This window comes from Astatotilapia calliptera, chromosome 7 (genome assembly GCF_964374335.1).
Source record: "Astatotilapia calliptera chromosome 7, fAstCal68.1, whole genome shotgun sequence".
In the NCBI taxonomy this organism is placed as follows: Eukaryota; Metazoa; Chordata; class Actinopteri; order Cichliformes; family Cichlidae; genus Astatotilapia; species Astatotilapia calliptera.
The window spans coordinates 50498063-50524901 of record NC_137428.1 but is presented as its reverse complement, the minus strand read 5'-3'; the positions used below and the strand labels follow the sequence as shown (position 1 = coordinate 50524901).

The 26839-nt window shown below is 40.9% G+C and overlaps 4 protein-coding genes across 7 annotated transcripts in view; 3 read left to right on the top strand and 1 right to left on the bottom strand.

The window, feature by feature from the left end:
* Nucleotides 1-22104, bottom strand: part of LOC113026457 (forkhead box protein P4-like) — a 33098-nt gene extending 10994 nt beyond the window's left edge. The window contains exons 1-3 of one of the 2 annotated variants that reach the window (XM_026175272.2): nt 21966-22104; nt 839-965; nt 62-219 (exon numbers count right to left, since the gene is read on the bottom strand). In XM_026175272.2, coding sequence (XP_026031057.1) covers nt 62-214 — 153 coding nt within the window. In that variant the 5' untranslated portion in view covers nt 215-219; nt 839-965; nt 21966-22104. The other variant, XM_080304592.1, reaches the window with a different exon arrangement.
* ppp1r3ab (protein phosphatase 1, regulatory subunit 3Ab) lies at nt 4437-11263 on the top strand. Its single transcript, XM_026175267.2, has 4 exons — nt 4437-5362; nt 5909-5973; nt 6082-6170; nt 6925-11263. Exons 1-4 carry the CDS (start codon nt 4521-4523, stop codon nt 9841-9843), a joined length of 3915 nt encoding a protein of 1304 aa, XP_026031052.1. The 5' UTR covers nt 4437-4520; the 3' UTR covers nt 9844-11263.
* Nucleotides 13767-20481, top strand: samtor (S-adenosylmethionine sensor upstream of mTORC1). The gene is made up of 5 exons (XM_026175273.2): nt 13767-14005; nt 16527-16668; nt 16792-16920; nt 17274-17388; nt 17695-20481. Exons 1-5 carry the CDS (start codon nt 13846-13848, stop codon nt 18325-18327), a joined length of 1179 nt encoding a protein of 392 aa, XP_026031058.1. The 5' UTR covers nt 13767-13845; the 3' UTR covers nt 18328-20481.
* tmem168b (transmembrane protein 168b) lies at nt 21946-26174 on the top strand. 3 transcript variants are annotated; one of them, XM_026175268.2, is made up of 4 exons: nt 21946-23465; nt 23564-23709; nt 23857-24131; nt 24681-26174. In XM_026175268.2, exons 1-4 carry the CDS (start codon nt 22341-22343, stop codon nt 25226-25228), a joined length of 2094 nt encoding a protein of 697 aa, XP_026031053.1. In that variant the 5' UTR covers nt 21946-22340; the 3' UTR covers nt 25229-26174. The 3 variants fall into 3 exon arrangements, with proteins under 3 accessions (XP_026031053.1, XP_026031056.1, XP_026031054.1); XM_026175271.2 differs by having other exon boundaries at nt 21947-23168; nt 23567-23709; XM_026175269.2 differs by having other exon boundaries at nt 21948-23465; nt 23567-23709.
* Nucleotides 26175-26839: the final 665 nt, after the last annotated feature.

The following is a 26839-nucleotide window of genomic DNA, read 5'->3' as shown; positions in this document are numbered from 1 at the left end:
TGAAGGATGAAGAAAAGGAGGATGAGGGGCACGATGAAGGAGTAGCAGGACACACACGTACCTGTTTATGCTGAAGAGTCTGCCAGTCGTCGCCACTCAGAGTGCCAGCGTTCCCATTAGCGACTCTTTCCCCTCCACTACTGTCTGTGTGACTGAGGAGGCTGCTGGCTGGGTTTTGACGGGCTGTTGTGGGACTGAGAGGGGACTCTGGCATCTCAGCTAACATCATAAAAGAAGCTGGTTATCAAAGATGTAAGCTGCAAACTTCTACTGCTATTTGAAAAAAAGAAAATCTCAAAGACAGGACAAAGAAAATCTAATTAAAAAATATTCTTACAACCAAAACAAAAATAAAATGTTTCAAGGAAGGCCTAAAATAGGCTGAAATATGCTGCAGATAATATTTAGAGGACTGCTGACAAAAAAATATAGATACATTTTTGACTTTCAAGTAAAGATTTCAACAATTTTAATGAATGCCAATCGTAAAAAACATCAGTGCATGCTTTTTTTGACCTGTTATTGACTTCCTAACATTTAAACGATAATACCCTGTAAGATTTAATCATTTAATACCATCAAAAGTCAGAATGATTGATTGTAACCGGATGTATCCAGAAAATCGATCTATAGATTATAACATGTATAGGCATTAAAGAAAATTAGTCAACATATCTTACCACTGCACAAAGGCAAAGCTAATAAAAAGCTCCCTAACAATAGTTTAAACACATATCCTGTTACATAAAACATGACTTTAAGTTTTCATATAAAGTCCTGAAATGCACAGGAAGTACAATCTAAGCTCTCCTACTGAAAACGAACAAAAGCTTCGTACCGTTAAGGTGAACAGCTGAATTCAGAGCAGCCAAGAAGAGTTGGTGTCTTCAACTAGGCAGTTTGGAGTGTGGATGAGAGATAACTGATGGAGTTGTGTGACTACCTCGAGGGGAGGAGTCACAGCACTGTGAGCAGGAAAAACAATATTATAAAATCAGCCGGCGCTACAAATATATTTAAAACATAAAAGTGCCGGCAAAAGTCTCCTGCAATGTAAAAAATCTCCTCTTAAAATTTGAATTGATTAATGTCATTTACATTGTAAGAATACAAACATTTATAGAACATGTATTATTCACATTAGTGCATACAGCACACACAGCGTTGTGCTTCCCAGCTACCTGTTTTTTTTTAATCCTGACACTATTTTTCTTTGAGATATTCATAGATGTGCACAGTGCAATAAGCAAAACGCCCCCTAACACACATCATTTATTGCCTTAAATGAAAAACAAAGAGTCCTTTTTACATTTCTTAGAGAAGACAAGTATAGTTTTACTTTATTTAGATATTCAGTATCTAAGACGTCTGAAAAAAGGGCTCTCTAACCACACAACTGTCAAACTCTTATCAAAGAGCTATTTACAGTTGCATCTGCACATTTGAAAATTTAAAAAAAAAAAAAAAACACAGCAGTACATAAAAACAAATAGAAGTGTTTAATTTAGCCTGCTGATGAATGCAGTATACCCTAGAGTGCAGACACGCAGCTGACAAACTGACAAATAACACTTTGAATAACTCTCGACATGTCTGAGACAAAATAAACTTTGTGGAAGACAGTTCTGCACAATCATTATGGATTTATTTTAAAAAAATGTTTACTCTCAGCGTGCCACCTTTATCATATAAACGTCCTCGACGAGGGTGAGGACTAAAGGCCAGACAGCCACGTCCTTGTAATTTATCTCTTGTTGGTATGAGGGATCGCAAGGAAAGGCTCAGAAACCTTTAGTTTCCCCTCAAATAATCCAGACAAAGAATTAATGTGTTAGCTTAAAAAATATTTATAGCAATAATGCACAATAAAACGTGTTAAAAAGAAGCCTTTTACATCGTGTATATTCACAGAAGTAACAGCTGAGGGAAATGGACTTGTACATCTTCACAAAAAGTACAAGATTAGACTTCATAGCAGGTAATGACTGACTTGTGTATATTGTTACCAAGGTAACTTTCTGCCACCTACTGGATTAATATTTACCTGCCTTCCAATTTGGATGAAAAAGGTAATAATGTGTTTTTTATATATAGGCACCTTTCAAGACACTCAAGGACACCTTACAAGCAATTAAGTATCAAAATCACAATATGGATATAATAACAGTTGGAAAACACCATGGAATTAAAAGTCAATACATCATTAAATACTACTAGTGTCGTGTGTATTCACATCTTATATTTGTTCTGCCTCCAGCTTGTTCTGTTTCATTATAAAATCATTTAGGGATTTGAAACGAGTTCTTTTATTTGTTTTTGTTTTTCTAAACTCTTTTACTGTTTCACTCTTTCACAACTGGAGACTGGAAACCTAAAGGGTGGTGGTGTCCTAGCCTTGATTGTGTGTGACTCTCTTTCAGTTCAGCAACCAACCCACTGTGATGCACTAAGGCTCATAATGTGATGAGGTCCCCTCATTTTATTCCTCTACGTGTCCTGCAGACGGCATTGTGGCTCCACCTGAGCCAAGGACTCGGTTCACAAACCAGTCGTTGTGCTCGTTGCTGTTCCTCCAAACAAGACCGGGGTTCCTGAGATAGAGAAACCTCAAGTTGATTTTCTGGGAGAGGGAAGACAGGATGACTTTGGCAATCAGAGCAACACCACAGAGTAAGAGCTTAGACAAGGTCTGTGTGTCCTCAGAAGATTTAGGAAGAGTTAGTAAGGATGCTGGAAAAGGTTCTAACAGCATTCGTTGCAGTTATTACTGCCGCCAAGGAGGTTATACACCAAATAGAGCTCGAAAAGGTTTGAATGAATTTTGAGTGGGGTCATATTAATAACCCATTAAAATTTCACTTCCATCCACCAAGGTCTTTAAAATGGACAAAAAGCCTTATAAATTAGAAACTACGATTCTTATAAGTGTAATGTGTATTATCAGCATATAGAAAGTACCTTGTAAAGATGAAAATAAATAATAATAATAGATAATAAAATAAAAAATAAAAATGTGAGAAACTATGTTTTCTAAATATTCCCTATATGCCTATATTGACTACATATAAGCATATAGGGAATGATATATGGGAATTCTAAATATCGCTTTACTGGGGACGTCTGGCCTCTTCTTCAGAGTCAAATAAGGTCAAAGTTTCATAACTTTTATCTTTAAAACTGCACTTAAAATTCTACTGCCTTTGTATTGGTGACATTTAGGAAATGATGCTGCTATATGAGGACGCTAAATATCACACTATAGTCTGCACTGAAATATCATGTGATGCTTGACCTCTGACCTCATTACTTTTCTCATCTGCCTTTCTTTCAAGTTGACCTCAAAAAGATTTCTAGCTATTAAAAAAAGTATGATCAAGAGAAAGAGCATGAGCTGCCTAGTTATTTTGAAATATAATGTAGTATAATATTATCTACATTCATTTACAAATCACTACCTATTATCCATTACCTACTGATACATAATGTTTACAGTAAACATCTGTCGGGCTGCCCTTATCGGATGTTTACTGAGTTACAAATTCTTAGAACATGTTTAAAAGGAACAAAGAAAAATAAATGAATGCATACAAAATACAATACTTGTCTTAAAAGTAAATACTGCTTCATGTTTTGTTCTATAATGATGCTGCTCTCCTCTGTCTCAGGTACATGGTTAAAATCACTTCCTGCTTTTTTCTTCTATATTGTAAAAAGTGTCAATAATATGTAGCATGACGCTTCCTTCCTCTGTATTCATGGTTTATTTTCACCCTACCTTCCACGACTGAGCACTGCAATAAAGGTATTCTGTCTGCATCACATCCTCTAACAGCCTGGACAAAAGCCTTGTCTCATACGAATCAATCAAGTGCTTACCATTCATTCTTATTCATTGTTAAACAATATGTTTTACTCACTAATACTAAGCGCTCACCACTTTTTTGGCAATTATGCAAATTTGTCACCTATAAGATAAATACAGGAAATATTACACACTAGAGCCATAAACTGTATCATGGTATCTGCCAATGTGATAGGTGGATAATAGATAAATCTAATGTGGAATGACTGTTTCTCACCTTGAGACTTTCACAGCTATTAAATTATCAGATATTCACAGATTTGAAATGATTTTAAACAGGATGCAAGTGCAATGGAGCCCGTTGTGGGCCAGAAGTAACAAAACATAAATAGTTTCCATGGTAAATCCCATGTGGCTGTAAAAATAACATTATAACTCCTTTGGGAGTCATGGATTCTACAAAGATGTCCACAAAATATTTAGACTTTGGGGTGGTTTTGTAATAAGAAACTTAGATGATTATCAACTTATAGTTTAGATTAGGTCAAACAAGCCCTCAAAAAACAAAAAAACAAATACGGCACTGGGTCATACATTCTCTTCAGGAGAAGACTTAGACTACTGCACATAGTTTAAGTCCCTTCTGGCCTATTTATAGTGTTGGCCCTCGCAACAATGTCATCTGTAATTTGACTCCATCTGTTAAGTCAGAGCATGAATGTCAGTTGCCAGAAGCAGCGCAGTTCATTTTCACGCTGAGTCTCTCACAGAGAGCTTCATGGATTTTTGGGGGCAGCCAAGAGGGTCTGGGGCCTGTAACTTCTTAGGAGTCCCAGTCCTCAGCTCCTGGGACGTGGACGATGATGAGGACGAGGTGGTCATCGGCCTCAGGCCTAAATCCTCTCCTCTCCCACGGAGAAAGAGCTCTGTGTCTGATGAGGACTCGGAGCCTGAGCCTCCCATGTGTGGCTCCAGGAGAGTTTCCTTCGCAGATGCCAAAGGCCTCAATTTGGTTCAAGTGAAGGAGTTCGACACGTGGGACGTGCCCAAACTGCCAGGATACGACACATCTGATGGGGAAGGCAATGATGAAGATGAATACATTCTTTCACCTCTTAATTTTTCCCTCCCGTTATTAACCGAGGAGCTACTGACCAAGGTCCAGAAGCAGAAAGTAGAGCTGGAAAAAATTGAGTTACTTCCAGGGACCACAATAGTAAAAGCGGTGGTGCGCGTCCTCAACATCTCCTTCACTAAGGCGATATATGTTCGAACAACTTTGGACTGCTGGTCCAGCCACTTTGACCTCCTGGCTGAGTACATCCCTGGTTCCAGCGATGGGCTGACGGACTGTTTCTCATTCACGCTCACTTTGTGGCCTCCATTTCGGGAAGAGGGGGCCAGAGTTGACTTTTGTCTGCGGTATGAAACACCTGTGGGGACGTTCTGGGCCAACAACGCCAACAAGAACTACGTGCTGTCATGTTTCCGCAGAACAAAGGAAAACGATCAGCCACAGAAGGAAAACGTGAACAAGAAAAGCTGCCTCAAGACAGCCAGGTGAGAATACAAAGTGATTTCATAAAACATTTTTAGGCACATTTTTTAGGTTTATTTAATTATAGGAATTGTGCATGGTCAGGGGAATGTCCATTATGCTTGTTATGGAAGATTGTAAAGGCCATTTCCTGCCTTGAATTAAATATTGACTATTCATTAAAAATGTCCTTTGCTAGTTAGTTTTGTAACTTAAGTTTTTTTGGTGATGACTATGTGAGGTCTATAATTTGAATAACTCATATAAATAGAAGAAATATGCTTCTTCTTCTTTTCTTTCTTTCTTTTTTTTTTTTTACATTATAACCAATCTAGACTTTGTGAAATGGACAACAGTCACAGTTAGAAAATACACAATTTCACATCTCACACATATAAATACTTACAAGTTTTTAACAATTTAACACTTTTTAATCAAAACAATTTGTGTATCTCAGCACTGTCACCTTACGTGGTTTGTTGATTGACGATAATCACCTGAAGCTACGTGAAAAAGAAAAGCGAATTAACCCTGACTGATCGCATTTTTAATTAATTAACTTATTACAGTTCGAACTCCAGCGTGGAAAACAGTTCAGGAAAGGAGTCGTCAACACAGGGAAATATTGCAGCAGGTGAAAATTTTCCTTTTCCCCACTGTGAAATGAAGAAATGACCTGAAATTGAAGAAAACTGCGTTGATAGCCCAGCAGGATCATAGATAAAATGTTTCTTGTCTCCAGATGTGGCCAACAGTGGACTAGAGGGTGACACTTTGAAATCTAAGAATGATCAGTCAGGAATGTCAGAGGAACATGGACAGAAATTACTGGTGAGTGGAAAAAAAATGTTGCCGATATGACTGATGACGCAACAGTTCCAGTTCTGTCCTGACATTGTAAATCCTCACATGCAAAATGTTGTAAAGCAGGGGTGTCAAACATAAGTCCCAGGGGCCACAATCGGCCCAGCAAAGACTCCTATCCTTTTATTGTAATTCTGAACATTCGTTACAACCCAAAGAGTAGTGCTGACAGATTCTTTTCATTTTACAGCAACGTTTCTTTATCATGTAGAAAAAAATGAGATGTATTATTAATATTGTACCTTTTTTTTAATAATATCTCAGGGATTAAACATGTAGTTCACTGGTCAGGCCCACGAAACACTGAAGTGGGCCATAATGTAAGATGAGTTTGACATCCCTGCGTTAGGGTTAGGGTTAAGTTTTCTACATATATGATGTATTATTAGCAGTGTAAAGGTATTTAAAGGATCGGTATGACTGTGAGGAGCAGGAGGAGCAGAGAGCTTAACATGACCCTGGTGCACTTTTTCAGAGAGGGTCACATAACTGGAGTTGGGTACCACCAGTATAACATAATGTGCTGTGCACCTAAAAAAAATAAATAAGAAGTGATACTTGCAGTTTGTGCTTTCTCACAGTTTCAATTACATTTAGTCAGGCATGCTTTGTTTTTTTTTAATGTCTTCTTGTTGTGAGAAATGCAGCTTTAAATTTTACCTCACTTGGTTTTCTTTAAGGGGCATGTTGTTGAAATGAATCTATCTGTGTTGGTGGACAGATTGAGAGCGGAGTAAACGACAGCCAAAGGAGTCGCAGAAAGGCTGCACGGATGGCCCGGGTGAGGGACTACTTTGCTCAAAGAAACGGAGACGCCAACAACGCAGATAGAGACGAATCACCTCCAGGGGTACCACAGGCAGCTCGAGAAGAAACCCCAAAGGAAAGCCATACAGATGTGCAACTGTTTGCTGAGAGCAACCACAAACCAGAAGGGTCCCAAGCAAAGTGCAGCAAACCCCTCCTCAGTGTTTCACATGTTTTGTCACCAGCACTTGACCGAACGTCTGAGAACGAGCCAGAGAAATCTGAGAGCATTGCTTTGGCTGCCTCAGTCACATTAGCAGAAGGTGAGAGTGCCACGGACATCCAAGATGACCTGTTTGATAATTTTGCTCAAGCAGAACAGCAACATACCAAATCTCAGGACAGTAGTCAGGAGGCAGACATGGGTCATGAATACATTAGCAGAACAGCAGTGAGAAATGAAAGCCTTGTTGGCCAGACCAGCAGCTTCACATTTGGCACTGTGGTGGCTCCGCTGTATCACCAGGTGTTTGGCAGAGTGGGAAGTGAAAGTCAGACAGGAGCTGGCTGGGAAAATCCTGCACGGGCTACACTGAATATTGGAGGCTTACATCCTCACACTGGCATGAGACAGATTAGTTGCACTGTTTCAACAGATATTAAAAGTAACAATAGTAAAGCACTTCGAAATGTGATTAATAACCAGAAATCAAACCAGGAATGCACAGACATAGCACCATGCAATAATCGTGTTGAAGAAGAAGAAGAAGAAGAAGAAGAAGCAAGTTTAAGTCTGACATTAAATGCAGAGACTCTGCAGGTTCTGGCTGGGACTGAAATTACAGACCGGAGATGCACAAGCACACTTAAGGGTTCACAAACTTGTTTAGAAGACACATTAAGCTGTCCTGAGACTGTAAACATTTTATCGCAAGCAGATTTGTTGAATCCACAAATACCGGCTGAGAGTTTACATCCCTGGGGAGAAGCACAGGAAGACAGTGTAACACATGACCCCCAAGGCCAAATTACAGCAGAAACAACACAGTGTCCACTCCCAGAGAATCCATGTACACATGATAAAACTAATCTGGATGAAACGCACGCAAAAAGCGATACACATGAAGTCAGGACCAGTCCGCAAACATCATTTGTAAAACTTGAAAGCTCTGGGGACCTGCTGGGACATGTTAATGAAGAACCTGACCAACAGAGCGCCGACTTAGAAGAAAAACGCCATGAATGTGAGTTAATCAAAGCTCTGTGTCCTGGTAACGCATCTTTTAGTGAGGTTAAACCATGTGAAGACTTGCATAAGTTGAATTTGCACCACAATGACAATTCAGTTACAAAAGCAACTGTTCCTGACTGCAAACTTGTGGAGAAATCAGATTTCACAACACCCGAGACACTTCTGGAAGCTCGAGGAGAAACTAACAACATGGGAGAAGGCAGTAAAATGACACACGGCTCACTCAAAGATGAATCAAAATCCTCTGGTGAAACTGAGGTAACAGGGGAGTTGGCTGAATGCGTGACTACAGAGACACAGGAAAAAACAGAGCATTGCAAAATCAAAGCTAAGGAGGAGGCTCTCTGTTTAGGAGAAATCACTGAAGTGAAGGACTGGGAAATGATGGTTAAAGAAGAAGAAAACAACATTTTAATACACGAAGAAGAAAGGGAGATAGTATATTTAAATCCGGGCGTCTGTGAAGTAAGAGAAAAAGAAATTGAAAATGAGGAATTTGTCAAGGGGAGGGCAGTGACAGGAGTAGAAGAGGACAGCGAAACAATCGGAGAGGCTGTCTCTGGAGAAGATGGTGCCAGTACTGAGGTAGAATGTGCTCAAGTCATAAAGATGAACAAAACAGGTGGAAGGGAAGAATTAACTGAGGAGAACCAAGTACAAGAAACAGAGGGACCAGTAGAGACAGAGCTGCACACAAAAAAACACTTTGCAGGAAAAGAGGTCAGTATTGAATGGGCACACATCCAAGAAAACGAGGAGATAAAGGGAGATGGGAAAATAAACTTGAATAAGGAAGGTGAAGGCGGAGCAGAGTGGGAGAAAGAACCAAAGGAGGGAAACGGAGAGGAGCTGGATCCACGTTACGAATTCCTAAATTACAGAGCAGTAGAGGCGGAGCTTGTAGAATCACATTCACGTGTGGCGAAACAGGAACAAAAAGATCCAGAACTGTGTTTGGAAGAGAAGTTAGAAATTACAGGAAGCAAGGATGGAGAGGTTTTATCTGCTCTGGTGCACAGTGGGCTGAAGGATGGCGACGAGAGCGTACCAGTGAAAGAAAGTATAGGAGAAGAGCAAAGTGTACACATTCAAACTGAAAAACAATGTCTTCACACCACAAAAGCTCAGTCAGAAGATGGAAATGGTTGTGCCGCTGCAGAGGGGGGCGCTTTAACGGATGAACCTGAAAGTGATCAAACAAGCCAGGACAGCGCTTCAGCAGAGTCGGACTCGGGCGATGAGGTGGAGCTGTACATGCACTGCCTGAGGGCCGTCGGCACAGGAGGATGGTCCCACGAAGACAAGAGCACTGTGAGCAAAAGGCCCCGTCTAAGCAGAACCAAACTGCTGTCTGCCACTATGCCGCCCATCACTGAATATCACGATGAAGAACAACACCTCAGTTGCCTTCAGGAGAAGCTTGAAGACAGCAATGCCGCTGTTTCCCCTGCAGAGGAGCGCATGGGTCAGAGTGTTTTGTCCTGGACAGACACGTTTTCCTGTAGCAATATTGCAAAATCACTGCTATATGCAACCCTGCTGGTGGTGTTTTTAGTTGTGGCATACCATTATGACTTTTTTGCCTGTTTGGGCCTCTACTTGATATCTCTGGTTTGGCTCTGCTGCCGAGAAGAGAAGTAACCAGTTAAAAATGACAACACAATGGGCTGAATTAAAATGTAATAATAATAATTAAAAAAAACAATATGTTTGATTTTAAAGGTTTTCAGAGTGTACATGGTACTGATGTGATACCCAATTCTTCTTCCAGTGATGACTAATGCATGATTTAGACTGATTTTTGCAGGAGATCTATGCTGTTACTTATACTGTAAACTCCTTTAACCCTGCACCATAACCTTCCGCGCAACCTGCTGCAAGCCCACCGAAATGTAACTACATGTCGGGGTGTCACAGCATCGACTCGAACAGCGTGGATGGATGTGGCGTAGGGGGAAAAGGGGCTTCCGGTTACATCGTGAGTTAGGAAGTAGATTTCCAGCAGAAGTCCAAATTTAGCTCAAGAAGACACAGTTAGGCAGATATCACACACGTTTGCTGTCATAAGTCATTATTCTCAATGCTTCACTGTACATAAAACCTACATTACAATGGTTACATTGATCAGTTCTGCAGCTTTTTCAAGGTGAAATACACTACTCACTGAAGCTAATGAGAATGTTTAATTTTAATTTTAATTTTTCGATCATGCTTTAAAAAAATGAAATATTTTTCTGTTATACTACATTTATTTTTTAGTGTAGATGTCATGCGCATGTTTTTTGTTTTTAGGTGTAGCCTTAAAATCAGTATCCATGTGCAGGTTCATCCAGGTCAGGGTAGTCTTGAGAGACTAAGGAAAGGAAGCAAATTGGATTTCTTTGGGTTTGTGATGATGTTTTTCTAATCATCCAAGAGGCTTCTTCGGTTCTAAAAAAATGGTAGAGGGTCCAAGTATTTAGACTCTGGTAAAAGGTATGAGTCATTACTGTTACCAGGGATTAAGGGCTGAAACCACTATGAGACCTTTCCCCAATCCATCATGTGACCGACTGAGGTCACCTGAGGTGAGGTAAATGGTTCTTAAATGGTGCTTTTCTGCTCAAGCTGTCAAAACACCGTATGCCACACCCATTCACACACACACACACATGATACTGAGTTACATCACTTTTTTCCTGCATCTAAGTGCTTTTTAACTAACATTTACAGTCCAGTGAACGCACCGGGAGCAACTCAGTGTTTAGTATCTTCTTTGGCCAGGTCACACTCACCCCAATGGTTTGAGTGGGGTCATTGAAGTTCCTGGGATGAATGAATAAACCCAGATAGAAATCAAGTCACTTGGACCCATAACTTTTGTTTTCAACTTTGACTTTTAGCTGTGCAAGCTGAACACAGCTGCTGTATGACTTCAGGGAAAAAAGGATTAGTGTTCCCTTTTAAAAAGAAACACCATAACATTTATAAGCCGGACACACAAAAGGTATAAACAGGGGCTTCTTTTTGATTTGAAGTGTTTCTAAATAAAGACAGGATGGTTCCGAGGTATCATGTGAAACACGTTGTAATGCTGTCTTTTGTCTGGAAGCTCACTGACTTTGTTTAGTTTGCAGCCATGAAACTACCCAGTTAGTTGACCTAAAAAGGTGTTTCTCTCAGAAGTAAACCCTTTAGAGCAATAGCAATGCAGTTTTATTAGCATGGCTGACATGTTGACTAAACCCTATACCTCTTGGATTGTTTAATAACTTTTACAAAGTGAAAGATAGTCAGGCAACTGTCGTCTTTGTCAGACTAACAGGTGCCTATCTGACCTCTTTTTAGGTGTTTTTACTTGGATACAATGATAAATCAAATGTGCCGTGAGAATGGGGATAATGCATTTTTAAAAGTTCATTTCATTAGAAATACTAGCATTAAAAATTTTATATATATATATATATTTCTATTGTGTATTGTGTGAGCCACACTTTATGAAGCATAGAATTGCTTTAGAAGCAAAGGGAAATCAAATTGATACAATAAAAATCCTTTAAACCGAGATGAGACGCAATTTAATAAATTGTAACTCATAGGGCCATTTTTTCCTCCACCAAAATATTAGTACATGTCTCGGGTTCCACAATACATCTAATAAGCATATCTCCAGCTAAATAAACAGTGCCTTAGCCACCATGTGATGTGTGATATTTTGGGAGAGAGAAATACTTCACTGTCAGAGGGTTTAAGAATTTATAACTACAACAAAAGTTTAAATAAAGCTACAGTTGTCCTCACTTCATATGAAATCTGTGTTTAAACTGAAAATAAATAGACACCCTCTCCAGACACTTCATAAAGTACACTGTACTAAAATCAGGTTGGACTCCCCTTATCCCTTCAGAGCTGCCTCAATTCACAGATTCAACAAGGTGCTGGAAACACTGCTCAGATAGTTTGGTCCCTATTAACATAGCTTCACACAGTTAGTGTGGATTTGTTGGCTGCATATCTATGATGTGAATATTCTGTTGCACGCTCTATTGGACATAGATCTGGTAACTGTGGACGCCATCTGAGGTCAGTGAACTCACTGTCATGTTCAAGAAGCTGGTTTATAATTATTTGAGCTTTGAGCTCTATTATCCTGCTGGAAGCGTCCACTGGAAAATAGGAATACTGTGGTCATAAAGGGACGGACATGATCAGCCACACACAACAGGAAGGCATCTAAAATTTTATTCATGTTGTAGTATGTAGTCCCTGTGATAAAACTGTAGATTTCTAATATTTGTTATTACCTCGAGTCCATGTGGACACGGTTCTGCTGAACACAGATGTAATAAGTCCACTACCAATGTGGATTTAGTGACTATTTTATTTTCATTGGGGTTACACAGTGTCCACCGTAAGGCATTACCTCATATTCTGAAATGACTGAACATGCAGTTAATAATAGATGTTGTCCTGCAAACAGCATTGACATATATGGTATTTAACTTTTTCCCCTGTTGTTCAGACAGTGTCAGTTTGTTTTCATTAGCCAGAGTCAAATTACCATCTCAGACTATAATGCTCTCCATCAGGATTTTCCAAGCCAATTTCCAGAAACAATAACCATGGATTGGCATCACTTGTGGGTTTTCAAATTCTTAGCCTATTTTAGAAAACATTGCATCATCTTTTCAAAGGTTTAATATCTGTACAGCTTTAGAAATGATCCTTCTTACACTATCCCATTTAACAGGACAGAACATCCTCTCCAGTCACCCTGTCTTAAATCATGATGGGGGTTGGAGGCGGGGGACTAGATCCTATATATGGGTCTGTTATAATATAAAAATCGTTTGGCTTCATGCAAAGAAGGGAAATGATATATAAGGATGGCACGTTGAACTATGTTCACAGTGAGATATTTCTGGAAGTGCTCCTGAGCTTGTGCAGTGATTTACATGACAGTGCTGCCATAGGGCATCCAGTTTTGATTTTCAGCCTCTTCCCTTGCACACAGAGATTTCTCCAGAGTCTCATCACCTGTTGGTGATACTGTATATTGTGATAATGATGACGTTGATGTCATTTTGCATAATATACAGTGTCCCAACTTTTTCAGAACAAGGTTTGTATACATAATGCTAGCAAATTTATTTTACAGGAAGGGCTTCCAGTAGTTTCTTCAACACATGTCCAATATTTTAATTGGAGAACTAATAAAAGAAAGCAAACAACGACAAAAACACACAAAAAGTTATTCAGTTCAGTGGGATATTGTCTAAGAACATACATTTTTTGTAATATACTATCTTTGAATAGTTTTAGGGGTTAAACGAATAAATCAGTTGGCTAAAAAACAAAGTTTAGTTTTCTTTTGTAGATAAAAACTTTTGCAAAACACAAAACAACACTGTCTGATGTGTTGTTTACGATTTTTCAGCAATTTACAGATTTCCAAATGCACCTGAACGCTTCGCAGCACGCACGCCAGCTCAAGAATGCTTCCACGCCTGTGATTGGACGACGCGCTGTCAGTTTATGACGCGTGTATGCTCCAGGTAGCCAATCGGCTTCCCTGTTGTTGGCTCGTGCGCCGGTTCGCCGGTCGGGTTGCAGCCTGGAAAAGGGGAAACGACTGGCGGAGGGTAACATCGGTGGTGCGGTGCTATGGACCCCAGGGACAATGTCGAGACCGGGGAGACGGAAAACCAGTCGGAGCTATTCTACGTGCCAATTCCAAGTGAAGCACCGTGCAAGAAGGAGCAGGAGAAACTGTCGGGAGTCGTCAAAAACGTCCACAGAAAACTGCGTAGGAAATACAGGGAGGGTAAGCAGCCTCAGTGGGCCCCTCTGTTTCTCTGTGGCCCTGCAGCCTATGGGCTGATACTGTTAGTTATCTCACAAATGTTGAAGTAACGTTAAAAAGTTAGCGGTTAATCCGGTAATCACGGATTTGTAAGTTTTTTTATTTATTTTTTACTTCTGATTAGCTGTTGTGGTGGCAGACTCCAGTCGACAGCAGCGGGTTGCACCAAGCAAGCGAGGCCTTGATTAAAGCTCCTTAGAAATAAATTGTGGCAGCTTACACAAGGCTCTTCTGCAAACAACATCTTATCTCTCGCTCTCAAACCTAGTCAACACACATGTGACATTTGACTGGTGAAAGAAAAAGAGTAACTTCCGATTGGCTCCCGGTTGTCAATAAAAGATAACTCTGTAGACTGAGCAAACAGTTGCCGCAACTTATACAACCTAATTAGTGTTGTTTCTGAGATTTGCTACCGTTCAGAGCCAGACAGCGAAAATAATTTAATTAAAAGGCACATTGGGATAGGCCAGAACTCCCCCCCCCCCCCCCCCCCCCCTTTCTAGTGGAGGTTTAACTGTGTCTTGAAGGATAAAAGAGCCAAAGGAGATCTTCAACTGTGGAGCTGAGATTGGGGAAAAGAACCTCGTCTTACTTTTTGCCAGGAGAAAAACCACAAAGACGACACAGCAGGTTAAATCCTGTCTGTGGCTGTTGCTTCCTGCTGTTTCTTTGCACACACGTCATGTAAAGAAGGAAGTTTGTGCAAGTTTGTGGAAGGTGAATCATTCACTTTCTTTAAATTATTGGGGCCACTACATATGAGAGACAAGCATGAGTCTTCTCCTTTTTTATTTTTTGATAAATATTCTCATTTTGGTCACAAGGGAAAACACTCTCTTTGTTTACCACTCTAATGAGTTTTATTTCAGGCAATTTGCAATTTGGGGATGATTAAAGAAGCAACAAAGTGTCTGTTTAATAGCAGATTACTGTGACTTCTTTGATTTGTTAATTTGGTGGGTATTAATGTCTCTTTGTTTGGCAAGCCTTGAAACAACATACAAATAAAATGACCAAATCATTATTGGCCCTTTTTATGCAAAACACAATGCAACCACATGCTCTGATGTTTGTGTTCAAGTAGATGAAATGGGAGGAGGTAATGGATCTTTTAGTTGCAATCACTGTATCAGTTCATAAGCATCCAACCATCTGTCTTGCTTCAATTTTAAAAAAAAAAAAAAAAAAAAAAAAAGGAAGTTTGGAAAACCCCAATCTCAGCTCATCAGCATGCATACGTAGCATCTGTTGTCTTATTTTACAGCCCAATCAGTGCGGTTAACTCCATGTTTGAGTTAGCAGTTGAAAGATATATTGATGAAAGATGTATTTTTTAACGTCCTCTGAATTTTAAATTTAACTACAAATCCTACAGAAGCTAGGATTTGTTCTGGTGATGACGTTGTGCTGTGCATAGTGAGGGAATCCATGTGGGAGGAGTGCACAAGGGGTAAATTTAAAATATCTAGAGGAAATAAATCTTTGGATGAGTCAATGGCCAGGACACAACGGTTTGCAAGATTTCTTTATATTTTCTTCTTCCAGTATAAACTAAGAATATGAATTAATCTCCTGCTTGAATGCATGGCTAGTTTGTTTCATTTGAACGGCTCTGAATCAAAATTATACAGTTGGCCATTTCACTGCTCAGAAATATGAAAGAAATCCTGGAAAGTTTTTTTTTTTTTTTTTGAATAGTTAAAATAGTGTCGTAGTAAAATGCAGGCATATTAAAATGTCAAGTCTTGGTGTTATTTGTGTATGCGCTGCCCTACTTTACCACCATAAAACACTGCATAACCCTGGTAGTGTATTTAAAATGAGCTTGGATTAATTTGTGGTTTGAATAAGACCTCAGCACTGGAGAGAGTAGCTGCTTGTTTTGGAGCCTAGAAGAGCATAAAGAAGTCATCCTGCGAGCAGATCTCATGATTGGTTAATAAGCGAAGCATGATCTGGTAGGCTTGGCATGGAATCACAGTGGTCATGTTTTGAAAGCACTGCTGTTTACCACCAACTCCTATATAGTTTTCTTTTCTCCCTTCTGGTCATGGGATTTTTCCCTTGTTGGCATGTTTGCTTGTGCTACTGGCTGTCAACGTCTGAGCAGCTGCAAATGGAAAATTTTGTGGACATAACTTTTATTGTGAAATGACTGTTTTGAGGGTGGGTTTGTTTTGTTTTATTTATTTATTATTTTTAGATGCACAATTCTGCTTCTGTGCAAGCAGAAACAAGTGAGACATAGGCAATATTGAAGTACCAGCAGTGACCTGAGATTTTTCAGCCGTTTTTTCCCCCCCCTTTTTTCCAAGATCCGGTTTTGGTGATTTAGTGGATAACCAAAACTTGCAAGTAGGTTGTGAATGTTTTTCTGTCGTCATACAAGAGTAAGACTTGAAGTACTTGAAGCTGTTTTTTGCCATGTTTTGGATATTGCTGACCTTATTTTTAAGGGGGGTTTGATTTTCTCACTTAGTGGGCGACTTTGACAAGATCTGGCGTGAGCACTGCGAGGATGAGCAGACACTGAGTGAGTACGCCCTCGCCATGAAGAATCTTGCTGACAACCATTGGATCAAAAAGTGTGAAGGAGAGGGCCGGATTGAATGGTGTCGCAGGTATGAACGCCCCCAAAGGTCTTTGGGCATCTTTTAGGTTTTATAGAGCCTGGTGAAATCGGACTAATCTGAGCCTGTAAAATGAGCTTCTGTAAACGCAGTGTTTTGATGCCACTTCCACAGCGTCTGTCAAGAGTACTTTTTGGATGGTGGAATGAAAAGAGTGTTAGAGAAGGATCAGAAAAGTGCCACGCTTGCTATGGGTGTGGGTACAGCATCTACGAGTGCCCAGCCGTACAGCACCATCCCCAGGTAAGATGAAGTAAGAGTGTTATCTGTCATGAGTATGACAGATAACACTCTATATCATATATATCATAAAGTCTTTGTCCAAAAAACAAGAAAAATGAATTGCTACGACCTGCCCTCACTCTATAGTAATAATAATGTGCAATAAACATACACTGATTCTTCTTTTTATTACTTAAGTTACCGTGTTGTGTCGTGTTGTACGTAGTGCCGATGTGGGACAGTTTTCCAATTTCATTGTACTATTGTACTATGTATGACTGTGCAATTACAAAGAGTTATCTATAGTGTGTGTAATGCATATGATTTTGTGTATTATACTCATCAGGCATTGCATGTTGTTGTTTGTGCTACAGTTCGATTTCTCAGCTGGGGAAAATGCGCCTTCTTGATGTGGGAAGCTGCTTTAACCCTTTCTTGAAGTTTGACGAGTTCCTCACAGTCGGTATTGACATAGTGCCTGCGGTTGAGGTACGAGTGCATATTAATTCTGTTTTACATTTTAATTGACTATGTGCTTTTATACCATTTGTTTATTCACATGAAATGGATACAGTTTCCCACTTGGGTGTTTGCGTTATAAAGCAAAAACAACACCAGAAATGAGTCATGTCCTTTGCCAGTGCTGTGGTTAGACTATGTGAAGAAAATCAGCAGAACACAGAAAAAGTGACGCCCAACAGCTGCAAGTCATGAAAACAAACGAGCTGTGTAGAAATGTTTGCTGGCATAGATCAAGTTTGAACCCTGATTTCTGTTAAATTTGTGCTTTTTCAGAGTGTGTACAAGTGTGACTTCCTCAACCTCCAGCTTCAGCAGCCGCTCCAGCTGGCGGGTGATGCAGTCGAGGCTTTCCTCCGCCAGCTCCATAACCCCATCGATGCTCTGCCCGCTCAGCTTTTCCACGTGGTGGTCTTCTCCCTGCTTTTGTCCTACTTCCCCTCGCCATACCAGCGCTGGATCTGCTGCAAGAAGGCCCATGAGCTGCTGGAGCTGCATGGCCTGCTGCTCATCATCACGCCTGACTCTTCTCACCAAAACCGCCACGCCCTCATGATGCGCAGCTGGCGGGTCGCGGTAGAGTCGCTGGGCTTCAAGCGCTACAAATATGTCAAGTATTCTCACATGCATCTCATCGCCTTCCGAAAGGTGTCTCTGGCCACCACCAGTGACCTGGTGTCACACAACTACCCTGAGATGCTTTACATCCCTCAGGACTTTAATTCCAATGAGGAGGAAGATTGTGAAGACATCACAATGCAGGCGCGTTCCGAGTTTGAGGATGACCAGCTAGCTTGGGGCTTCACGGAGCTACCAGACACACCCTATGATTCCGATTCTGGGGAGAGCCAGAGCAGCTCCGTCCCCGGCTTTCATGAGTTAGAGGATCCCATCTTGCTCCAGAGCTAGGCTAAACCAGCAACCCTCCCGCCCTTTTCTCCACCTAAAGCCCCTTTCAGACATGGAAAGCATAACATCACTGGCTTCAAAAGTCTGTAAAAGCGATGGAATTATATTTAGTTAATATTCCTAATGCTTTAAATCAAATATACCCCTGACAGTGAGAGAGAAGGCTACAGTACAAGCATGAGGTTTGACACACAGTATTATCAGTGTCAGCTTTTAGAAGTGTAACCACGCTTTTGAAAGTTTAATGCATCCTCTGGTCAGCTGAGCAGCTCACAATGAAGCACGGGACACATGCAGACTTGTGCCGTGCCCGCGCTAATGTTTCAAGGCTTGACCTAGAAAGATTGGCATTGCCGAAGAGCGACCAGGATGCTGATTGAGATGTGAAGCCGACACATTTCGATGCTGCCAGGTTACCGTAAATGGAGAGTGTGTCTGAAAAGGGCTTAATTGTCGTCTCCCCTCCAACTGCTGCGCTGCCAAATTTAACCAGCTGCATTCTTACCCCACTTCTACTCCTTCTCAAAACAATGCAGTTTGCACAGTGTGAAAGAAAAGTTTACAGATTATTTTCTCATATACACACACACACACACACACACACACACACACACACACACACACACACACACGCACGCGCACGCGCACACACACACACACACACACACAAAAGATGGATATATTTTGATAAATAGTTAGGTTTTTTAAGAGTTGGAAATCGAATACCCGCAAGATCTCTGAACTCCCCGCTCCTCTTAATATCAAAAGTCAGCTTGTCTACATTCTGTACTCAGTCTCTGTTTGAAATAAGCTAGAGTCACAGGCTGCTCTGTACAAAAAAGCCAAATACAGCAAACCTAAGCAGCGCGACGGGGGTTTGATTGCACTGGTGAGACAGAGATGGAATAAGTAGACGGGCGTGTTTGCTTCTGGCACATACAGCTCAACTTCCTGAAAATTTTTTTTTTTTTTGATGTTCATTTTAGTTTTCCAAGACATAAAAAAATTGTTTGGAAATAGATATCCATAGTCAAACAGTCAAACATTGGTGTTGTAAATTGTGGCAATGCCTTGGTAACTTGGCATTCTATGAATGATTTTGTGTATCTTTTACCAAAAAAAAACAACAAAAAAATGGTATTTGTAGCATTTGAAACATTTTCAGAACCATACAGTAGTATTAGTAGGTTTACTAATGTGAAACGTTAAGTGTTTACTTATTGTGTTTAAAAAGGTACAAGTGCATAGTAGGTACAAGGTTTTTGTCTTGCTCTTCTCTTAAAGACTGACTTCATTCTGAATGATCTTTTTCCTGCTGTTGCATTTAATCTTTTTGTCTTAAGCAGCAGATTGGTACAACACTGCATGTCAGTGACTTTACACCAGTTTCCTTTGACACAGTTTTACAACTTTGATGTGAAAATACAGCACTCCACAAAAGCAGATGCAGAGTTCCTTAGAAAAATCACAGAGAGAAATTTACACTCACTTTTGTAAAAAAGGTGAAATATTGTAAAATTTAGAAAGCGAGGTCGGATCTGAAAATGCTGTATGCTGCAGGGAGGTTTTAGCTAAGACACTACCAGGTGAAATGTTATTGTGTGTTCCTGCTGGTTCCTGAATAGACTAAATGTGTGGGTGTGGCTTAGACTGTGTGACTGAAGAAGTGAATTTCTAGTGTGTGGAATTTCTTTTGGTTGGTTTTTTGTTTTTGTCAGTGGCACTTTATCATTGATCCCAAAGGGTGTCACAAAATGTTGTTTCTTTTCACAATTTTACAACCAATGTGATAGGCCCACAAAACGATACCAATAATAACTATAAGGTGCCTTCTGTGTTTTTGTTTTGTCCATCATATTAGTGGATATGTGTTTATGTAATGCAGTGTGCTTTTGCCATTTCCATATCATTTTCTGGTTAATGCATATCTCTGCTGTTTTGTTTTTTCTTCCTGATTTTTAACAGGAGAAAAAAAATTCACAGTACATATTCAGACTTTAAAGGGGCGTGTTTTGTGATTTTTGTCTTCCAGTGTTTCTTTTGGCCTATTTGCATGATATGGATCATCTTCATTATCAGCATTTTCAACAGTGCAGAACAATGTGTCCTTACAGTACCATTGTATTTCTCTTTTATAAATGAATGTAAATATAAGGTGGCGGTGTGTGTTCCTTCTTTTGTGCTAAGATTTTTATATTAAAAAAAAAAAAAAAAAAATCAGTTGTTTACAACTTAGAACGTCCACGGCTCTCTTTTACAACTTGGTCAGAAGTTCTTCATCTTCCTCTGATAGTACTATACAGAAATAGTAGTTGTTTGCTTTTTTTGTTTAAAAAAAAACAAAAAACATTCAAACCCCATGGCCGCAGAGTTTTTAATTAATAATATTAAAAAAGGAGTGTTAGTATTTTTGTAAGGAAGGGATGTCATATTTATTTTACATTGTGGGCCCCGTACAGCCCACTTTGATGGGGCTAGACCGTCGAGTAGGCCAGAGCAGTGAAACTCCCCTTTCAGTCTGAGCAGACACATTTAACTAAACTTTTAATCCCTGAGATTATGATAATATAAGGAAAAAGTGCAATTTCATGATAGAATGTGTAAAATAACAAAAGGTTCTTGTAGCTTATTGCCCAGATTTATAAAATCTAAAATTATCAGGTTTATAAAATTTAACAACTTTATAAAGTCTCGTTTTGTTAATTCAGATTTTTTTTCAGACTCACTTTAGAAAAACTAAAATTTCTTCAGTAGATGGTGAAGAAATTGGTGATGTGATGGAATTTTTGGTAATTTCATTATTTAACTATTACATGCACCACACAAAGATGAACTCCTTCAAAGCCATCCAGTTATTGTCTTTGCCAGGCTGGTTCTGACCCTCGCACCGTATGTTTGACACCCCTGTAAAGTGATGGGAGACCTCTAATCTCTAAAGGGTTATCTAAACATATATGTGGTCAAAAGAGTGGCTGGTAGGGTCTCACATTGAGCCCACACAGAAATCAGAACAACTTAAGTGTGCTTTAAACAATGCTCATCCAAAGTCTCTAAAGTTGTAGTGGAGAGAAGCAGAAATGCAATTGTTCATCTGGTGTTTTAATAATAGTAGCAGAGTGCACTGACTGGGACGTTGGTCCAAAGTCTTCCATAAGCGTTCAACTAGGGTTAAAATTTTGGGAATATGAAGCTATGCAACTCACATAATTTTCATGCTCGTCAAACCATTTAGCGACCCCTCGTGCCCTGAGGATAGAAGTAAAATCATGGAAGAGACCGCTTCCATGTCCACAGGAAAAAGGCGATTACTAAAAAAAAAGTTAATTAAATTGTAAATATCTACAAGGGAAAATGTAGGCCTAAACCATGTCGGGGGAAAAACGGCAACAAACTGGATTTTCTAAATGCAGGGGTCAAATAATCGGATCTTCCTTGAATGTGTCATTTGTTAGTTCCTGCCAGCACGGAGAAAGTTTACTCTACTGTTTTGGCGGCGGGGGGTCTTATCTTAGTTTAACTGAGCGAACTCAATAAATAAATAAATAAATAAATAAATAAATAAAAGAAAAAAAACTGCATCAACAATACGGTTTGGACGTTTGAACTTTTCAACACCAGTTCTGACCCTTTATGCTTACCGTAGTCTTAGCACAATCATGGCGACTGTCATCTGACTGAAAAGTTTTGATGTGAAACTTTTTGAACTGATGTCTTTCACAGTCCCGCTGGCTGGCGTCAGAATAACCCAACTGCGATCGTTTATAATCGTGCCAAACGTCAGATGGAAGAATACAAACAAGTGACATCCAAGATGTGAGTGTTTTGACCGCTGACACTAACCGTCCTGAAGATGTGCCGCTGAGGAGCTAACGCCAGCTAAGCTAACTACTTTCAACAAGTTAGCCCGCTGGCTAAACCGAGTTTGAATGTCACAGCGGACAGCAGACCGGGTAATATCTGACTTAAATGCCATTTTTTAGTTTCAGGTCGTTGGTATTTAATTTAAAAGGAAAATGTGTCGTTTTCTACGTTACTGTGTCAGTCACTGCCTTCACGCAGCGATGACCCGGCTGGAGGAAGTCAACGGAGAGATGAGCATGTGGTCATCAGTCCGGTGGCTAGGCTACTTGTCCGGGCTTAACCTGCTCGTGGCCCTGTGCATAGGTCTCTATGTCCGGTGGGAAACAAGCGCGGAGTCCGCTCTTCTTGTCATTTTTGTTTTGGCCCTGGTTGTCCTTGGAATAGCCATTGGCCTCTACTACTTCAGTATGGAGAGGATGAGCCTCAACATCCTCCACCTGTGGTTCGGTTTCTTGCTGGGTCTCCTGTGTTTCCTCAACTCCCCCGCCCTGGACGTCGACGTCAGGGAGCAGGTTACCAACTACCTGCTGCTGGCCAGCGTGGCTCTGAGGACACTGTGGGCACTGCTGGAGAGACTGGTTGGATGTGCTAGGTATCGCCCTGCCTTCTTGACCTCCGCGGAGCGCCTGGAGCTAGCTGGCTTTGCGATCGCCAGCACCGCGCTGCTCATTCAGAAGTCCCTGAGCGTGATGGTGCTCGTGGTCGCTCTGGGCACGGTCATGGTTGCGCTGCGGATGAAGGCGCTCCTGGCGCTCGCCAACCTGGCCTGCTTCGCTGTCATCACTGCCGTGCTGTTCTTTAAGTCTCTGAACATTACCACCAACCCGTTCGCCCTCTCCTGCTTCTTCAGCCAGCTCATCTGCGACCCTCTGCTCGATGTCTACTTCAGCGGCCTCTCTGTGACCGAGCGCTGGCAACCGTTTCTGGTGTGGAGGGGGCTGTGGCGCCGGGTCTCCCTCCTGCCCCTGCTGGCGGTGGAGGTGAGCTTCATCGTCCTTTCTGCTGTGAGACTTTTAGACCAGGAACAGTGGTACCGCACGATCCCAGCCTTCGTGGTGTGTGCGCTCTTCTGGGGTATTTGCCACATGGTGTTTGTCATCACTGTGTGGGGTTTTCACTCTAAGCTCAGCGAATGCCAGAGGCTGTGCTGGTCGGAGGTCAGCGGCCTGGACAAGGTGATGGCCTCCAAAGGCATGCGACATTTCTGCCTCATCTCTGAACGCCTGGTGTTCTTTACTCTGGTGTCCACGGTAGCTGTGGGTGCTCTGTGCTGGCAGGTAGGTCTGTCTCAAAAATGCTTTACTGCTGCAGCACACGGGTTATTCTGTTTCCTGTTTCATTTTTTCCTTTACGTGACTCTTGTAAATTTGCTCAGCAGGCCAAAAACAGTTTGTTTGTGAGCACTTTCCTGCTCATTCTGCCCCTGGAGTCTCTGTTCCATGGACTCTTCCATGAGCTCGGGAACACCCTGGGAGGAACATGCGTGGGCTATGCAGTGGTCATTCCCACCAACTACTGCAGGTAGAGGACCAGCGTTGTATCTGAGAATTAGAAACCTCTCCAATTTAGACCACATTCAGATTCATGTTTGGATTTACATCATTGATATTCTGTGCGCACAAATGAAATGGAATTCTGAAAGTGGCATAATTCTCCTTCCTGTTACAGTCCTGACGGTCAGCCGATGCTGCTGCCTCCAGGCCAGGTGCACGAGTTGAACAGGCGCTCTACGGGTATGTTGAACAACGTGCAGCGCTTCTTTGCCCACCACCTGATTGAGACGTTTGGCTGTGACTATTCCACCAGCGGGGTAACCCTGGAGGCTCTGCAGTCCAAGATGAAATCCTTTCTGGACCTCCGTACCCCAGACGGCCCACGCCACGACACCTACGTAATCTTCTACAGTGGCCATACGCATCGCACTGGCGAGTGGGCGCTGGCAGGTGAGAGAGGCTTTAAGTTGAAGCAGTCATGATTGGGACTCGCTTTTTTCTAAACCTGCGTATGTATTTGAAGGGAAAAAAAGTTTGGCACTTTCCAAAAAGGAAACCTGGGTTGTTGTAAAAACATATATTTTTAACCAAGTATTGAATTGAAGTTTAATTTATTTGAGTATAAAATGCTGTTTTGTTTATTAAATAGCCAGAAATATTAGGAAAATGGATATTAATGCATACTACATCCTAAATGTACAATCAGTCATGCATATGTCTGTAGGTACTCCACCCAGAGGCCAATTTTTAACTAGCAAAAACCCTGGCAGTAGGATAATGCAAAAAAAGAAAGAAAAGAAATTGAGACCTCTCCCAGGCCTCTGGCAGAGGACCTGAGCTTGAAGGATTAACCACCCCATTTTTTATTTTTTTTATATATATATATATATATATATATATATATATATATATATATATATATATATATATATATATATATATATGTATATATATGTATATATAAATATAAAATCAGCTGTTTCATGCGCACATCTTTAGGTGGAGACACTCTACATCTGGATCACATCTTGGAGTGGTGGAGGGAAAAGAACACCAACTTCTGTTCCCGCCTTGTTGTGGTGCTCGACTGTGACAACTCTCTGCCATGGGTGAAGGCGGTTACGAAGGTGGAAAATCTGTATGTTGCCATCCAGGGAGCGACGCTCTCCAGAGCGGCGGACGTCGAGCTGCATGACCTGCCGCAGCTCGGAGACTTCACCTCCGAGTGGGTGGAGTACAACTGCAACTCAAACAGCAACATCCAGTGGTCAGAGAGGGGCAGGGCGGTTTCTGCTGCTTACGGCATCTCCAAACACTGGGGCGACTACACGCTGCACCTACCAACAGGAAGCGACGTCACCAATCACTGGAGCATGTACTTCCCCCGGGTTACCTATCCCGTGGTCCAGCTGGCGCTGTGGTGCGGCAGCCTGAACCTGCTGTGGACCTGCAGCGCCTGCCTGCGATGTCTCAAGAGACTCAAGCTCAACTGGTTTCCACCAGCAATACTGGACACGGGGCAGGGCTTCAAACTGGTCAGATCATAGAAATATGTGTGAACCTGTTTTTATTTGAAGAATATATTTCTAAAAAATATTTTCTAAAGTTTTTGTTTGTTGTTGTTAGGTTTGGGGGTTTGTTTGTTTTTTTTTTTTAATTCTTTTTGTATCCCAAAGACGGGCAGCTGTTGGATTATAAGATTGTTAACCAGAATCCTTTCAAGTTACTTTAAAATAAGCCAGTTACTGATTGAGATGTTGATAGAGTTATTATTTAAAGTGTCTGAAAAGCAGTTCTGTTAATGTGTGACTGGATTCGAAGGTCTTATTCTTTCTTCCCCAGACATTAGACAAATACACAATGCAAGGTGAGACTGAACATGGACCCTATTTTGCACATTTTAGCACCGTATTGACTGTTAGATCTGAGCCACCTCAGTTTTCTGCACATTCACACAGGTGCCTTTTAGCTTCACCAAAACTCAGACTTGCTAGGCTGATTGTTTTTAACCTTAAACCAAAGAGTCGACGGTACGTTTTCAGAGGAGGATCTCAGGCATAAAAGCTGTTCTCTGCACTCTTCAGCTGCAGGTTTTGCTATTATTATTCTGTTATGATGAAATGATTCCTCGTACATTTTTCTGCACTCCTACAAATATTTTGTCACTCGTTGCTTACTGCATGCTTGAATGCACTGCTTTGTCTGTTCTAAAAAATATTTTAGAATGCCTTTTACCAGGTGATCTTTAAATCCACTCCTGCTGCTGCAGGGAGTCCTCGAAGACTTAATTGTACCAATGCACTACAAGCCAGGTACCGGAAGACCTGCAGTCTCTCTTGTAATGGACCACAGGAATTTGTTTTCTTCCTGGGGGTTTATTACAGTTCACTGAACTATGCAACTGTATGCCAATAGGCTGTGTGTGTGTGTGTATAGAAAGGGATTCATGGGAAGAAAACCTGTTGGAGCTATGCAATAAAAAGTCAAATATCACTCTAATGTATGAACTTGCTTATCTCCTTATATTATTTTTTAAAAAGGGGTATCATTTCATCCATCTCCTTAGTCTTGTCCAGTTCAAAGTTGCAGAGGTGCTGTTACTCATCAGTGCCATTGAGTCCGCTTGGATTCTGCTTATTTATCAGTTCTGATTACTGAGGTACCACTGTTGTTCTTTCCCAAAAGGAACCGATAGTCGTCAGGATATTTTATTCTGGTGGATTGGATAGTTTGGAACTGACAAATGTTGAAGACTTCTTTTTTGCATGCCCACTATCTTGTGATAATTTGGTAGCAGCGCAATGGTGATACTATTTGCAATGTTTATCTTGTGTAAAATCCATAATCACAAGTAACTTTATAGAAAACTGAGGAATCTGGAAAGCTGGCAACATTTCAAATTTCAGAAGAGGAAAAAGTGTGTATGCCACAGATGTGTGACAAAGCATTTTAGTAGTTGCTTCCCAAGTTTTGTGGCAGTTTCCCCCTTGTAGACGCACATGTCCAGCCTGTCTAACGAGTACATCAAGAGCAAAACAGATAAAGATTTGATGGAATTTGTTTCCATGGTGACACTGTATACAAACTTACCAAGCATAAACTTTCTGCCCTTACAACAAAAAAAATAACAAAACTGAAACTCTGGAGTAGATATTACA